The sequence below is a fragment of the Macrosteles quadrilineatus genome, unplaced genomic scaffold (assembly GCF_028750875.1).
Source record: "Macrosteles quadrilineatus isolate MER2022 unplaced genomic scaffold, UCM_ALF_1.0 Scaffold_2__2_contigs__length_208266976, whole genome shotgun sequence".
Classification (NCBI taxonomy): Eukaryota; Metazoa; Arthropoda; class Insecta; order Hemiptera; family Cicadellidae; genus Macrosteles; species Macrosteles quadrilineatus.
Window position 1 is genome coordinate 164,096,916 of NW_026542595.1, and position 17,256 is coordinate 164,114,171.

The window sequence follows — 17,256 nt, forward strand, 5'->3', positions numbered from 1 at the left end:
ACAGGTTATTGCCATCCAAGTACATGGCATACACTGAGACATTGCTTGACCATACAGGTTATTGCCATCCAAGTACATGGCATACACTGAGACATTGCTTGACCATACAGGTTATTGCCATCCAAGTACATGGCATACACTGAGACATTGCTTAGCCATACAGGTTATTGCCATCCAAGTACATGGCATACACTGAGTACTGAGACATTGCTTAGCCATACAGGTTATTGCCATCCAAGTACATGGCATACACTGAGACATTGCTTGACCATACAGGTTATTGCCATCCAAGTACATGGCATACACTGAGACATTGCTTGACCATACAGGTTATTGCCATCCAAGTACATGGCATACACTGAGACATTGCTTAGCCATACAGGTTATTGCCATCCAAGTATATGGCATACACTGAGACATTGCTTAGCCATACAGGTTATTGCCATCCAAGTACATGGCATACACTGAGACATTGCTTAGCCATACAGGTTATTGCCATCCAAGTACATGATATACACTTAGACATTGCTTAGCCATACAGGTTATTGCCATCCAAGTACATGGCATACACTGAGACATTGCTTAGCCATACAGGTTATTGCCATCCAAGTACATGGCATACACTGAGACATTGCTTGACCATACAGGTTATTGCCATCCAAGTACATGGCATACACTGAGACATTGCTTGACCATACAGGTTATTGCCATCCAAGTACATGGCATACACTGAGACATTGCTTAGCCATACAGGTTATTGCCATCCAAGTACATGGCATACACTGAGACATTGCTTAGCCATACAGGTTATTGCCATCCAAGTACATGGCATACACTGAGACATTGCTTCGCCATACAAGAAGTTATGTATACCTTGTAGTTCTGATTCTATCCTCTTATTTTATCAATGTAAACCAATTGAAAGATTCAGTATTTAAATCTTACAAAGGTTTTTATTTGTTTACACCCAAACATATCTTTATTTATAAAATGGATAAAATAAAATAGGTAACATACTTAACAACATGATGCTGCAAGTAAAAATTATGAAATAGGCAAGAAGCTCACTGATATTTCTAGAAATACTGGTTCTTCTAATGTATGATTGAAAACAGATATTTCACTCCACTGAGAAGTATGAATAGAAAAATCCATGTTGCTTCGAACCGAGTTACATCAACATTTTTTTAAATCGAATCGTTGCTTTGAGTTGAAATGTTTTGCTGCTTCACACACCCCTACATTTAATACGGGATTTTCTTGGCATGTGATACGTTTCGATCTTCAGTGATTTCGCTGGGTCGTAAGTGACAACATATGTTGACGAAGGTACCGTGACCGCGAGACGGAAAAAGGTGTAGTAACATGGAGAATGGACCGAGTGTTTGGTCGGGATTTATATAAAAATGGTAATGAAAAGTCGGGAAAAAGTCGGGAATTCCATTTGAGATATCTGGTAGACACCCTGTAGGATCACTGACGGACAGGTAATATAAACCATTTTAATCAATAAGTGATCCTGGGCCACTAAGCATAATGTATATAATTACTTTATTTATACAGTTTTTTGAGTTGCAAGCTTTAGCAATTAATTGATGAACATTTGGATTACAGACTAAGACAAGGAAGCTTATTGTGTCATGAAAGGAGTCAAGGGGTAAAAAAATAAATTGTTATCATTTCAGCTGATCAAAGACCTGCAGAAAGCCAGCAGAGGCTACGTCAGCTGGAAAGCATGTCACAACCCGTTGTACAAACCTTGGCATAACCCAGAGCAGATGGTGTCTCCTCGAATCAAACTTCAAGAGGTAACTGCGTTTTAGATTGTTGCTCTATATTTTATGTTAAGAATCCATGTCTATGAAAGCCAGCTAAAAGGTGTAACGTATGGAAATTAAGTCTCATTGCCATGTAATCACATACAGTGGAAAGAAATAAATTCAAAAACTTCTTCAATTCAATTTTTTTTATCTTGGTAGAGAACTACAATAATTAACCTCCAAATATCATGGATGGTTCAAATTGTTTCCGCACTAATTCTTCAAGTGCTATGGCTCTTTTTTCGATTTCATACTGAAACATGATAGGCGATTTGAACCAATATTACAAGTTTTGGGGGAAAAGTCATGCCTCATCTCTTATTTTTCAAATCCTTCAAGCTTAACAATAAGTAGAGGTGTGCGGATATCCGAAAAATCGGGTCGGATATCCATTATCCATATCTGGATGGACTATGTTTTTGCCGTTTTTGACTTATATGACGACTATAAGGCCACTGAGACATTGCCTTCCCATATAAATTCTTTGCATCAAGATACAAACACTGAAACATGGCCTTGCCATATAAATTCTTTGCATCAAGATACAAACACTGAGACATGGCCTTGCCATATAATTTTTTTGCATCAAGATATAAGGTAGGCCTACAGTATAGTTTTTTGTGAAGTTGAGTGAGCTGCAAATTTGAACTTTAGTTTTTGTAACTGAACCAAGATTAATGACTTACAATATCACCATTGTGAATAGTTTAGGTACTTTCCTGTTAAAGGTAACATTCATTATTATCGATGATGTTTTTCTCGATATATCGATATTAACTAATTGAAACCTATCAGCTGACAACTACGATAAATAAATATTAATCAGTATCAACAAACAATAATTTTAAAAGAATATTGAAATGAAACTGTTCTAAACTAACCTAACAAAACTAACCAAACTTGCTGAACGTTTAAAAATCTGTTTAATATTCTCCACTTCCCTTTTCTGTTATCAAACGGAATTTATAAATTTAAAAAGGATACAGCAAGTTTGGTTGGTTATGTTAGGATAGCTTAGAACAGTTTCATTTCTTAATCCATATAATAGACTATATTTTAGCCTAAACAAGATCAGTTGTCAATTTTTAATGGATTGTAAAGAAGTACAAAACTATCGATATATCGAGAGAGAAAATCATCGATAATAATGAATGTTCCCTTTAACAGGAAAGTACCATAGTTTACAATTCATGTTGTAGTTTATGTATATAAAATTGCAAATTATAACTTCAACCTTAATATTTATTTATTAGGTACTTGAACGTCAAACTATCCGATCCGATCCGAACTGAGCCTTAACTATCCGAACCGGAACCGATCCAAACTGAAATTTCACTACCTCTAACAATAAGCTACTAAAATAAAGACTAAAACATACAATTTGAAATTTTTTCTCTTAAAATAAAAAAAATACCATGAATCACAAACTTAACTGTTTTTGTAAAATAAGCGCTACCTACTGAAAAATTAAATAAGGAGGTTAATTCTTGGTTTTGTCTTGAGATTCATAATACCTCCTCTAAGGGTGGATATAAATCGTTGTCAAGAATATCACTTTCCTTTCATATTTAGGTCATCAAAACATTAAATATGAAAATATACATTCGACCACTACTGTTGACACAGGTACACACTGCTCAGTTTACATGTCCGGACTCATAGAAGCGTTCACCAAGCAGTGCGTGCCTGTGGCCACAGTAGTACTAGTCTATATTGATTATTTTTTTGTCTAAATGTTAATGTGTGCATGTTTAATGTTTTGACAACCTGAATATGAGTGAAAAGTGAAATTCTTGACAAGGATCTGGAGAAGGATATATATTCAGTGGAACAATCGTCATACACCCTACTTGTCTTGAGCTATTATAAATCACAAGACGAAATCAAAGTACATTCTGAATCTTGCCTTAGTTTGATAACTGTCCACAATAAAGTTTGTGTGCGGAAAGAAGATTGTTATCTTTGTAAATCTTAGTACTCGTATTACTTCCAAATCATCAAGTTGGAACCAGTGTTGGGGAAGCTACTTTTAAAATGTAGCTAGCTACAACTACTTCTACATTTCCAAAAAAGTAGCTTAGCTACAGCTACAGCTACAGTTCCGAAAAAGTAGCTAGCTACAACTACAGCTACAATGAAATGTAGCTACAGCTACAATTTTAGCTACTTTTTCAAAGACGTTACTTTTTATTCCACGCACATTAGGTAAATGTAAAATTAATTGAAACTACATTTTTATTAAACAAACATTTAAACAAAAAATGTCAGTATTATATATAACATTACTTGGAAAACAAATTATTCCTAGATTGTATTTAATTTGATGGCATTATAAACCTAACATTACAACAACAGAACCAAATAGTTGGGTGTCCCATCATATTTAGTACTTATTTTTAAACATTGCATTATTTTTAAGCATCTTTTATATGTAAATTTCATTAAGTTCAAAGGACATACAACCAAACTATATTTTTAAAGCTCATTTTATTTCTTTAATATAGATTCATTTATAAGAAATCAGAAATCAGAAACTTTTTATTGCCGTAATTTGCAAGGTACATGCATATGACAAAGTCAACAACAAATGAGGTTCAAGTTCAACCAAGAAAATAAAACTAGATACCGGTAAAACAAAAATAGACAAAACATTTGTCTGGGCAGTCATAATAGATCAAAAAATAAAAATGTAGCTATGCAAGCATCGAGCCTATCAGAAACAAGACAGTGATAGATAGATAGACAGTATAGATATTATATCAACAATTAAGACCAATAAAACTGTAAAACGATTATTTAAAAATACTTTTTTATGTTACAGAGCCTATAGCCTACTGAAATTGGAGTTTATTGCCTTTCTTTTCTTTTAATGTTAAAAACTATAGCTTTTAACCATAGTGATAAGTTACTTGTTCTATGAATAACACTTTTCAATATCAAGAAATCGTCCTTTATTGTCATTATGCATAGGGCAAATTGTGCTTCAACCTAGTTGGTACAGAAAACAGTATTCAGCAACTTATTCTGAAATCGTCTTTTAATTTAAACATGTTGAAATTTGTAAAGTAAAAATAACATTTAGGCCTATTTGGCTATTTAACAAGTTGGCTATAGTAGTCTTGTTCTTGCAAGGACTAAACAGATATATTCCTAATACACCATAGTATAGCCTAGGAATAGTCCTATACAAGAGCTGTTAGCAGGAGCAAACTAAGCTATTTTTTCAATGTAAGTTTCATGTTATATGGAGATTTTTTCGTTACAATTATCATGTAGTCCAGGCATATCTTAAATCTCATCAAGTCAATTTCTTCTCTGTTAATTTAGTAAACCTTTGAAAATATTCGTAATCTAACCAAGGAAGGGTTTGTGTAGATGAACCACAATCAACAGCTGAAGCAAAGGTTGATGGACCAGCTTTCTCAAGGTTTAGTGTTGGTTTCAATTAAAACCCAAGTTGAAACACTATCGATATAATAAAGAAACTAAATTGATTACTAATTTCCCTGTCAATCACTTGCAAGCATTCAATAGCTTCTCTTGTCACCGGTAACGTTTAAACGTCGTCTGCATCTAGCGATTTTATTTTATCTGACAGTAATCATAGAGTAAGTAAATTAAGGAAATGAGAGCCAAAAATGTGGATAACACTCATTTAATGGCCTCCATGTCCACACAACGTTGTAATAGGGAATGAAACAGCTGCAACCAGCTTTATGAGGCCAAGAAAGTAGGCCTAATTTTTTTGAAAATCTTAGCTCAGTTTAAAAGAGGTTGTTTCACGTAAGGTTGAGGTTATGATAAAAATCACTATCTCAAACAATGTTAATGTAGCGAGAAAAGTAGCTAAAATTCCGCTACAACTACTTTAAAAATGTAGCTAGCTACAGCTAAAGCTACAGAATCTTAAAAGTAGCGTAGCTACAGCTAACGCTACAAAAAAAGTAGCGCGCTACTGTAGCGTCGCTACTTGTAGCGCGCTACTTCCCAACACTGGTTGGAACAATTTGGTTTTCGGCCCGGTCGAAGTACAATATCTGCTGTTGCATATTGTGTTGACCAGGTTGTTGTAGCTTTGAAGGGATCACAAAGCACTATGGGAGTGTAATGTGATCTGTCCATGTTTCATGTTTTAAATAAAAACACAATTGAAGTTTCAATACTATTTATTATAAATTGTAATTAACATCTACAGAATTACATTTAGGCTGCAGTTAATGAGCCGACATCTTTTATTCTGAATCGGAAATCAAATACACTTAAAAGAGAATACACAAAGACCAAAGAGTAATACCTCTAAACATGGACTTAACTATATACATATATCAACATCCCCTCTCTTTTACAAAATTGAAAATTTTAACTTTCCAAAATACAACTTTAACATTTTCCTTTCAAGTCTAACAAAATATACACCAAAACCTAATCATAAGACAACCGCTTTGGATTTCTTATCAATCTACCCTTTCGGCTTACACAACCATCGAAACTTTTAACAATTTGTTCTTCTGATGAAATTCTAGGAGTTAGGCCTACTGGTCTTTGAAACAACACTGGACTACTTTGCGGAGAAATAAGGCTATTACCATTAGTACCTGACAAACTGATTTGTGAATCTGACTTAGGACTTGTTTCAGGCATTATGGTTTCATTAACTGTATCATTAGACAAATCTGGCCTAATCATCTTCCTATTTCTTACAAACATTTTATCTTTCTCATCAGACAAAACATAGGATCTGGGGATTCTATTTTTTTCTACTACTTTTCCTGATGTCCAAGGTGAATCAACAGTTTTCTTAAAATACACTTTGTCTCCTACATTTAAAGAGGGTAACTCTTTGCTATTTCTATCATAGTACTTTTTAATACAATCTTTTCTCTTGTCTGACAAAATTTTGTTAGGTTTTGTTACTTTAGGCTGCAAACTACTTTTAGACAGTGGCAATAGGCCATTGAGTTTTCTACTAAACATTAACTCTGCTGGTGAAGGTTGATATTGTTTACTAGTGTTACGATAACTTAACAATGCAAGATACACATCAGACTTAGATTCTTTTGTTTTCTTCAGTAAATTTTTCGCTATTTTGACACCTGACTCAGCTTGACCATTAGATTGAGAGTGTTTTGGACTAACTATCACTAGCTTAAAATCGTACAACACAGAAAACTCGTGAAAAGCGTTAGAAGTGAATTGACTTCCTGAATCAACTACTAAAGTAACAGGAATTCCATGGCGAGCAAATATTGATTTGCATTTCTCGATTACAGTTTTTGAAGTTATGTCTGACAAAGATACTAACTCAATATATTTAGAATAATAGTCCATTAGTACAAGAAAATATTGGTTATCAAACTCAAAAATGTCACCTGACACTTTATGCCAAGGCAAATCTGGTACATCATGAAACAACAACGGTTCTTTTGCATTCATAGGCTTAAACTTAGCACAAACACTACATTTATTTACAAAACTTTCAATGTCTTTATGTAAGGTGGGCCAATACAATAAATTGCGTGCCCTAATCTCACATGTTTGTTTTCCTACATGGCCACAATGCAAACTTTCAAGCATCATTTTATGAAGTGAACTAGGTACAACAATAGATTGATTTTTGAAAACAAGATCATCTACAATATGAAGATCATGTTTAATACTCCAAAATGGTAAAACCATATTACTGACTTCAGGCTTTTGAGGCCAACCTTTAGATATATACATCTTTAAAATACCTAGACATTTATCTGAACTGGTTTTTTCTCTTAGCAGGTTTAGTTTACTTTCAGACACGGGAAGATAAGATTTTAACATATTTACCTCACAAATGATGTCCTCATCTAAAACATCAATATCTTCTTTACCTTCTACTGGAAGTGCTGCACGTGACAGTGTATCAGCTATATACATCAATTTACCTGGCTTGTATACAACAATTAAGTCATAGCGTTGAACTTTTAGCATCATTCGCTGTAATCTTAAAGGAGCAGCAGTAATGGGCTTCCTAAACAAACATTCTAAGGGTTTGTGATCAGTTTCAACAGTTACTTTCCTAGAGAAAATAAATTGGTGAAATCTAGTGCAACCAAAAACTATGGCTAGCATTTCTCGTTCTATCTGACAATAATTTGACTGAGTCTTAGTGAGCGCTCTAGACGCATACGCAATTGGATTATCACCACATAACAATACAGCACCTAAACCAGTTGAGGAACAATCTACAGACAATGTTATTGGCTTACTTGGGTCATAATATGATAAAACAGGAGGAGATACTAACAAAGACTTTAAAGTCAAAAATGCATTTTGTTGTTCGGCATTCCATTGAAATAAAACATCTTTATGTGAAAGAACTCGCAAAGGAGATGTTACAGTCGAATAATTTGGAATAAACTTTGATAAGTAATTGGTAACTCCTAAAAATCTATAAAAGTCTTTACGATCTTTAGGTATTGGCATCTCCTGTACAGCTTTAAGCTTAGAAGGATCCGGAGTTAAACCATACTCAGTAAACCGATGACCCAAAAACAAAACTTCACTCTCAGCAAATTTACATTTCCTAGAGTTAAACTTAATATTAAAATCCTTAGCTCTTTTTAATACTTCCTTTAATCTTAAATCATGTGTTTGTTTATCAGGAGCACCTATGCAAATGTCATCTATGTAGGTGACTACACCATCAATACCTTCAAATATTTGAGATACAGTAGAATGAAATATATCCGGTGCACTTGAGATACCATATGGCAAACGAAGGTATCTATATCTACCAAAAGGTGTATTAAACGTACACAACTTGCTACTAATATTATCCAACTTAAGCATCCAAAATGCACTGCTTGCATCAAGAGTTGAAAATATCTTACAATTATTAAACTTTGATGACACTTCATCTATAGTTGGCATTTGACAGTGTGTTCTTTGTATATACTTATTCAGGTTTCTTGGATCTAATACTACCTTTAGTCCAGAATTTTTTTTGTTTATCAAAACTAAACTGTGAACCCATTCTGTAGGTTCATTTTCTTTTACAATAATTCCATTAGCTTCCATTAATTCAAGTTCATTTTTCAAAGGATTTAACAAAGCGAATGGTACTCTACGACATGGTTCAATAATAGGCTTAGCATCTTCACTTAATGACAAATGAACTGTTGTAGGAATGTTACCAATACTACCATCAAAAAGTGAGCTGTATTCATTCAAAATGCTACTAACAGAATGTACCCTTTCATTAGGCCTATGCATATTTTGACCTAGAACAATATTATTTACACTTTGGTTCTTAACATCAGACAATACCTGACCGTTGTAGGCTGCTATAAGACCTAACACGCGACAAGAATTTAAGCCTAAAATTGGCGAACATTTCACATCAACTATTACAAAAGTAATACAGAACATTTTCCTGTTGAAAGAGCAATCTAAATCTACAATACCTAGTACCGGTATTTTTTCACCAGTTAGTGTACTAAGATTTATATTTGAGGTGCGTATTAATGCCTTTGATAGGCCTAGCCTATTAAACAAATCAATTGGGATGATATTTGTCTGAGCACCTGTATCTATTTTAAAAGATATTGTGTGTTCCCTAATGTTCAAATTCTCTAGCCATTCATTAGCCCTGGATTTACACATGTAATTTTTAGGAACAGAATCATTAACTGAACATATATTACTGAATAAAAAGTTTTTGTCAATCACGTAATTAGGTATACATTCAGACGTGAGCGATACCGTATCAATTGAAAAATATTCTTGTGCACAAGTACTTTTAGAAGAACTGTCTTGCCTACCTTGCCTTATAGCTACATCTCTCAAATTAGAATCTAAACTTAGGCCTACTTCACAAACCTTTTTGGCTGATTTGCATACACTGGCAAAGTGGTTGTTTTTACCGCACTTATAGCACACTAAGCCATACGCAGAGCACTTGTTAATACCGTGATTTTTCCCACAATTACGGCAGTTTAAAATAAACTTCTTAGCACTTGTACTTTTGTTAGGCCTACCTGTCCCAGTTGATTTCTGCTGTGACGGTGGATGAAATTTGTTCCGTTGGTCCTGATGAACCTGTTTCTGTCTGAACGTTTGTGGTTGTTGGTAACCCCTCTCTCGTTGCTTATGGACGTTTACTGTATGGACATTATGAGTAATACCTCTAAACATGGACTTAACTATATACATATATCAACAGTCCAAGGCATTTGATTGCATTGAACATGATATTCTCTGTGAAAAACTTAAATATTATGGATTTAGTGACTCGGCGGTGTCTTGGATAAGATCATATTTGGACAGTCGGTATCAAAGAACGATAGTAATTAAGAACAGCTTTAAACACGTCTCAAAATGGCAGAGGGTTAAATTTGGTGTACCACAAGGCTCGATACTTGGGCCTCTGCTTTTCCTTTTATATATAAAGGACTTACCTTTAAATATATCCTCAACTCTTACATTTTATGCAGATGATACATCAGCAATATTAAAAGCAAAATCAAATGATTCTTTTCAGCTAATGGTTTGTTGCTTAATCAGTCTAAAACACATTTGGTAAAATTTCAAACTAAACAAAAGAAAAATGTAGATGATGACAATTTTATATTTCAAGGTAGCTGGAGATTCACAGCTCAGTTAACTTTTTAGGGATGGTGATTGATTCAAATCTTAATTGGAAAACTTATGTCAAAAATGTTAGGGTTATTAAATGACGCGCAATGATGTGGATATGGAACATTTTATTGTCTATTATAGTTACTACACAACAGCACACATATGAAGTAACGAGGACATTACATAACCTCACAACCGACTCCGGACATAGGAAGAATAATACATTCATTCTTAGAAGAAGAAGAAGTCATATAGGCCTAAGTTACATAGACACTTGATAGCCTAAAGATTGGAGCATGTACTATATGACAAGAATATAAATTTATCCTCTCTAACACCACCCCTTAAATTTATATTCAGCAAAATATGTAAAACACACAGAAAAATTTACTAGGCCCCTGTTTCATTTTTGCTAGGTTTATGCATTTGAGAAAAGAATATGTTAGGCCCTAAACTAACTATGCCTAACAATTCCAAAATGTTGTACACAACTCTCATGTTTAACTTTTGTTAGGGGCTTGGTCAGAACATCTGCTAACATTTCTTCAGAAGGTAGATACTTAATACAAACAACCCCTGATTCAACATGTTGTCTCAAAAAGTGATACCTAATATCTATGTGCTTTGATCTAGCATTAGTTACAAAATTTTTTGTCAACTGAATAGCACCTTTGTTGTCACAATATACATCAAATGGGTTCAGAGCATTTTTTGGATCAATCTCTGAGATTAACTGTCTTAACCATAACAATTCTTGAACTGTAAATGACAATGCCATATACTCTGCCTCACAAGTGGACAATGCTACTGTTCTCTGTTTTTTGCTGAACCAAGATATTAAACTACCAGAACATTTTAACAAACAACCTGTAACAGAATATCTTTCATTTATTTTGTTTCCCCAATCTGCATCACAATAGGCTATTACATTTTTATTCTCTTCCCTTGAAAATTCCAATTTAAAATTAACAGACCCTTTTAAGTACCTAAAAATTCTTTTAACTGCTAACCAGTGTACCTTACTGTAAGAGTTATTGAATCTACTTAATAAGTTGGTAGCAAAAGAAATGTCTGGTCTTGTTATTTGTGACAAATACAGTAAACTACCGATAGCTTCTTGGTATGGAACACTCACCATGTCCGTCTCTTCGTCACTTACTGTCGTGAAGTCCAAGCCTGGATCAAGTGGAGTAGTTACTGGCTTCGCTTCGCTCATACCGAATCTCTGTAGCACTTTCTTGGTGTAGTCTTCTTGAGAGATCCAAATTTTTCCAGCTTCTCTGTTTCGAGTGATGGTCATGCCGAGACAATGGTTGACAGGTCCAAGGTCTTTCATATCAAAGTGAGTCTTGAGAGTACTCTTCGTCTTTTCCATGGATTTCTTGTTGTTCGAGAAGAACAGCATGTCATCGACATATAGAGCAATAACTTGTAGGTTATTTCCTTGTCTTGAATAGTAAACACACGGATCAGCTTGAGATCTCGTAAAGTTCAATCCAGATAGCACTTCGTCTATTTTCTGTTCCAATTTCTTCCAGCTTGCTTCAATCCGTAGACGGCTTTCTTCAATTTCCAAACGTTTCCATCCTTTGAAGTAGCGATCTCTTTGGGTGGTATGACATAGACGTCTTCATGAAGATCTCCGTACAAGTACGCTGTTGTCACATCCATGTGATCTATCTCCAAATCTTCTTTGGCTGCCAAGGATATGAGGTATCGTATGGATGAATATTTCACCACAGGTGAGAACGTTTCTTCGTAATTAATCCCTTTTATCTGGCTACATCCTTTGATTACCAGTCTCGCCTTGAGAGTTTCTTCTTGGTTTTCACATGCGGGCTTAATTTTTAGTACCCATTTAGTTTTCAATGGTTTTACACCTATAGGTAGGCTAGTTTCTTCAAAGGTTTTGTTTTTTATCAAGGAGTGTATTTCTTTGTCAATACTTTGTTGCCACTGTTTTGATCTTTCACCACTTAGGGCTTCTTCTATGGTGATTTCTGTATCATCATTTTTTTCACTGTAGTATATTACATGATCAGGCCAAGTTTTCGGTTTCTTCTGTCTATCAGATTGTCGTGGTGCTTCACTTGGTACGTCTTCATTTTCAAAACCAAGAAAATCTTCATCATCAGTAGCTTCATCTTCATTTGGGAGATTATCTTCTGCATGATGTTCGTTCTCTTCAGATCCATCTTCACTTGACTCGATTTGTGCTGAAAGGTTTACGTTGTTCTCCTGAACTTGCTTATTTAACTTTTGACTGGTCTCAGGATCCTCTTCTTTTTGGTTTTCCAAAAATATTACATCCCTAGAGATTGTAATCTTGTTCGTCTTAGGGTCGAGAAGTCGATATCCCTTTGTTGATGCACAGTAGCCTACAAAAATAAATTTTAGTGACTTTGGGTCCCATTTCTTTCTTTGTGTTTTTGGTATCTGTACCATGGCGTTGCATCCGAATACTCTCAGGTGAGCTAGACTGGGTTTTCTCCCATGCCATATTTCATAAGGTGTTCTATCTCCAAGGATTGCTGAAGGCGAGCGGTTTGTTAAGTACACAGCTGAAGAAATAGCCTCAGCCCAATATATTTTAGGCAAGTTTGCATCAAACAACATTGTTCGAGCTTTTTCAACTAATGTTCTATTGGCTCGCTCCGCGACTCCATTTTGTTGAGGGGAGTAGGGAGTCGTAAGTTGGTGAACAATTCCTTCAGAAGAAAGATAGTTCTTCATTTCTTCATTGACGTATTCGCCACCATTATCCGATCTGATTTTCTTTATTTTCGCTCCCGTTTGTTTCTCGACCATGGCTTTGAAACTTTTGAAGATTTTTGTCACCTCAGATTTTTCTTTGAGAAAATACACATACATGAGTCTTGAGAAGTCATCAATGAATGTCAAGAAGTATCTTCGTCCGCCGACAGATGCAGTTTCCATAGGTCCACAGAGATCTGTATGTACAAGGTCTAGAATATTTTCAGAGTACATTTTGCTCCGTTTGAAAGGTAAACGTGTCTGTTTTCCCATTATGCAAAGCTCGCATGGATCTTCCACTACAATATTGTCGTCTAAGCCTGTGGATATTTTAGACAGCTTTAACATACCTTTCCGGTTCAGATGGCCTAATCTACGATGCCATAAAATACCTTTATTCTCAGAATAAAAACAGTTTTTTATTTCTGTTGTATTCATACAATAAATTCCATTTTTTAGATGAGCTGTTGCAACTAAATCACCTGTCTCATTATTATGAACATAACCCCCACTTTTGTCAAAGGTTACAGTGTGTCCCTTCTTAACTATCTTACTCACTGATAGTAGGTTAACTGCCGAACTTGGTATGTGAAAAACATCATTGGCTTCTACGTCTACAACTTCACTACCATTATATAGCTCAAGATCTACAGTGCCAGAACTAACTGCAACTAGATCTGAACCATCTGCTGAAACTATTGTACAGCTATTTGGTTTTAGATTGCTAAGCTTATTTACATCGTTTGTAATGTGCGTGGACGCACATGAATCCAAGTACCATAAACCTTCATTATGGGTACGCCGATGACTGTCTACAGCCAGAAAAGCATTTTTCTTACTTGTATCATGGCTATTTTCATGTTTGTGCTCATTAGGCCTACTTTTATTGGGCCTATCTGAGAATCTAGATTCATTAGGTCTAAACCTACTGTTTTGGTTAGGCCTATTAGATTTATTGTTACTACCATTTGATTGAGGGCAATTCTTAGCTAGATGGTTAGGCTTATTGCACCTAAAACATTTTAGCGGTGTCGACTTATTAGACCTAAACTGTTTATTGGCATAAAGAGCAGATTCACCGGTCCAGTCCTCGGATTTCACATCCTGAAGGAGCTTTACTTTGATGGAATCACCAGTGATAGGTGTTCCCGAATTTTCTAATGCCATGATCATCGGTTTGTAGTGATCAGGCAAACCTGCGAGTAGCAAGGTACCAATCCACTCCTCACTAACATTAAATTTCATTTCATTTAACTTAAAAGCTGTTGTTATGATTCTATCACAATAATCATCAATAGACTTACATTTTTCAAGCATGGTTGTGACTAAGGTTTTTAGTAGGCCAACTTTCCTTGTTAAGCCAGAATCCTCAAAGGCCTTTTCCAGGGCGTTCCAAGCTTCTGCAGCCGTTCTAGTGTCTCTGATGTGAGAATAATTAATCTTATCCACAAATAAAACAATTCTTGAATGGGCTTTCTTGTCTTTTTTCTTCCAGTTGTCACTGATCGGGTCCGGTGGGGTTTCCTCTATGACATCCCAAAGGTCATCAGGCCTTCATTGCAAATTTCCAAGTTGAGAAGTTTTCCCTCCCCTGCAGTTTTTCAACAATAGGTAGACCTGAAGAAGCACTCATTTTTTGTCGGTACTGTCTTCAGAACTATGAACAAAAGTCTCACGTAGTCGCACACGGCACAACCTATGTGTAGGTTAGGATCAATCGTTACTCGCGAACCCGTGAACAAACTGATATCACAATGTTCCAGTTATTAATATCCATATCCACAAACGGCCTCTGGGCCCATAACCATTGTTAGGGTTATTAAATGACGCGCAATGATGTGGATATGGAACATTTTATTGTCTATTATAGTTACTACACAACAGCACACATATGAAGTAACGAGGACATTACATAACCTCACAACCGACTCCGGACATAGGAAGAATAATACATTCATTCTTAGAAGAAGAAGAAGTCATATAGGCCTAAGTTACATAGACACTTGATAGCCTAAAGATTGGAGCATGTACTATATGACAAGAATATAAATTTATCCTCTCTAACAAAAAAAGTATGCAAGAGATTAGACTCTATTTGTTTCCAAATGATTGTTCTTCGAGAGGTTATTGACTCAAAAACCAGGCTTATGATTTATCATGGTGTTTTTTGCCAAATGTAATCTATGGCATTGAGTTCTGGGGAATGTCATCTCATGCAGATACAATTTTTAAGGTCCAAAAAAAGTACATCCACCTCATGACATTCTCCTCAAAGTCAATCCCTCAAATGTCTTATGTTTGTTAAAAATAATTTTGAAATTTTAAGTAAAACTCAGCATAGGCACCATCATGAAACTAGATTTCAAACAAATGTTCAGTATCCAAGACACTATCTGAAAAGACACCACAATATATGGGGAGGAAACTGTACAATACACTACCCAGCAAGTTTAAGGAAATAATAGAGAAGGACGGCTTTAGAGAAAAGTTGAAGGATTTTTTGATAAAAAAAATGTATTATTCAGTTGACGCATTTTTTAATGATAAATTCATGTTCTTAAAATGATTTTTGTGAGGTTTGATTAATTTTTTTCCCTGGATACTTATTGCTAGGTGTACTCAATTATGATAACTTTACTGTATTGACAATGTCATCTATTATGTTCTAGCTTTGCTAGTTGTTAAAGAATGTACTGTTATGACAATAAAGATATTCTTATTCTTATTCTCATTATACCATAAATAAATACAAGCTTGGCTATTAGGTCATTTGATTTCATCATAACTTAACAATGCAACCTAACAATCAATATAAATCCTTTTCTAGTGTGTGAGAAGTCCAGCAGAGCTAGAATATCGCAGTGAAGAAGATGCCAAACTAGAGGCAACGCTCATAAAACATAAGAAAGGAAAAACAAAAAAGGAGAAAAATAAATAACTACAAAATAATGTTTACTAAGCCAAGTGATCTTACAGTTTGCTTTAAAAACAACCAGTTTACTACCGATTGTGTGTAATATTATCATTTCAATTTATTAGACTGATACCTTTTAAATGAGCCATGATGTTTTTCCACCTCATACCGATGGCTGATAAATGAGGTTAACTATTTCATAACTACAGACCAATAACTTGTTTTTGAGTATTTTTTCTTATTCAAATAAATTAAATACAATCATCCATCAGTTTATATTTTGTGATTAGATGATTTATGTGGTCTGAGCGTGGGGAGATTATTCGTTGCTTTTGTTTCTTATGGCCTACTAGGAGTAGGTCTAAACACATGAGTAAGCATTGGTATAATCTAATGGACCATTGCATATAGCTGATCTTTACTAGTGAAATAGTTTTGGTTCATTTATGAACGATCAGTAGTCAAAGTGTTAAATTTAACCTAAATCTTTACTCAACTTAGGTTGGCCGTTTGTGTATTGTAAGTTGTAATGTGTTAGTTAAGTTTTTTTCGCCTGAGGACGGGATCAGATTCCAGATCCCGAAACTTTGAATATGTTTATTGAGGTATATATATGTTTGGGAATTACCTATGATTTTATTCAGTCAAACTCAAATTCACTAATCTTATGTTCCATGTCTAGCTACTGTAACCATGTGAATTTTCAAGTGAAAGTAAATATTGAACTACCGTTAGCTCTTTACTTCTAATTCTTTGACGCCTTTAGGCCAGCTGCACACTGATGCAGCATTTCACCTCAAACAAGGGTTGCAAGGCAAAATATTTGTACAAGCGCTCCATGTATTCAATGGGCGGCCGCACACTGATCAAGCAAACTTTGCGAGGCACCTCGCAACACCTCAAAACATTTGAGCAGCCTCTCAACGAATGGATTTGATACAGCACGATATTTGATGTTTCAAGGAGCAAAACGTTCTGCGCATGCGTCAAATCCCTTCTTACTAGTAATGGCTTAGAGGATCTCAAAATGCAATAGACCTCTTGTTTGAAAAATGAATTTTGAAGTTTCGTTAAAACTTAACAATTATATTTTGAATTTCTATTGAATAATATTGTAGGTTAATTTTTTCTTGCTACCACTTTGATAGTAAATCAGCC

At 35.0% G+C, this 17,256-nt stretch overlaps 2 protein-coding genes across 3 annotated transcripts in view; one reads left to right on the top strand and one right to left on the bottom strand.

Annotated features, from left to right (window-relative positions):
• LOC128986109 (phosphopentomutase-like) overlaps positions 1–17,256 on the bottom strand; it is a 60,169-nt gene that overhangs the window by 38,257 nt on the left and 4,656 nt on the right. The window lies entirely within an intron of this gene.
• Positions 1–17,256, top strand: part of LOC128986110 (START domain-containing protein 10-like) — a 36,450-nt gene that overhangs the window by 10,933 nt on the left and 8,261 nt on the right. The window contains exons 6-7 of one of the 2 annotated variants that reach the window (XM_054406249.1): positions 1,686–1,808; positions 16,012–16,917. In XM_054406249.1, coding sequence (XP_054262224.1) covers positions 1,686–1,808; positions 16,012–16,122 — 234 coding nt within the window. In that variant the 3' untranslated portion in view covers positions 16,123–16,917. Of the gene's footprint in view, positions 1–1,685; positions 1,809–16,011; positions 16,918–17,256 lie in introns of those variants that run through there. The other variant, XM_054406248.1, reaches the window with a different exon arrangement.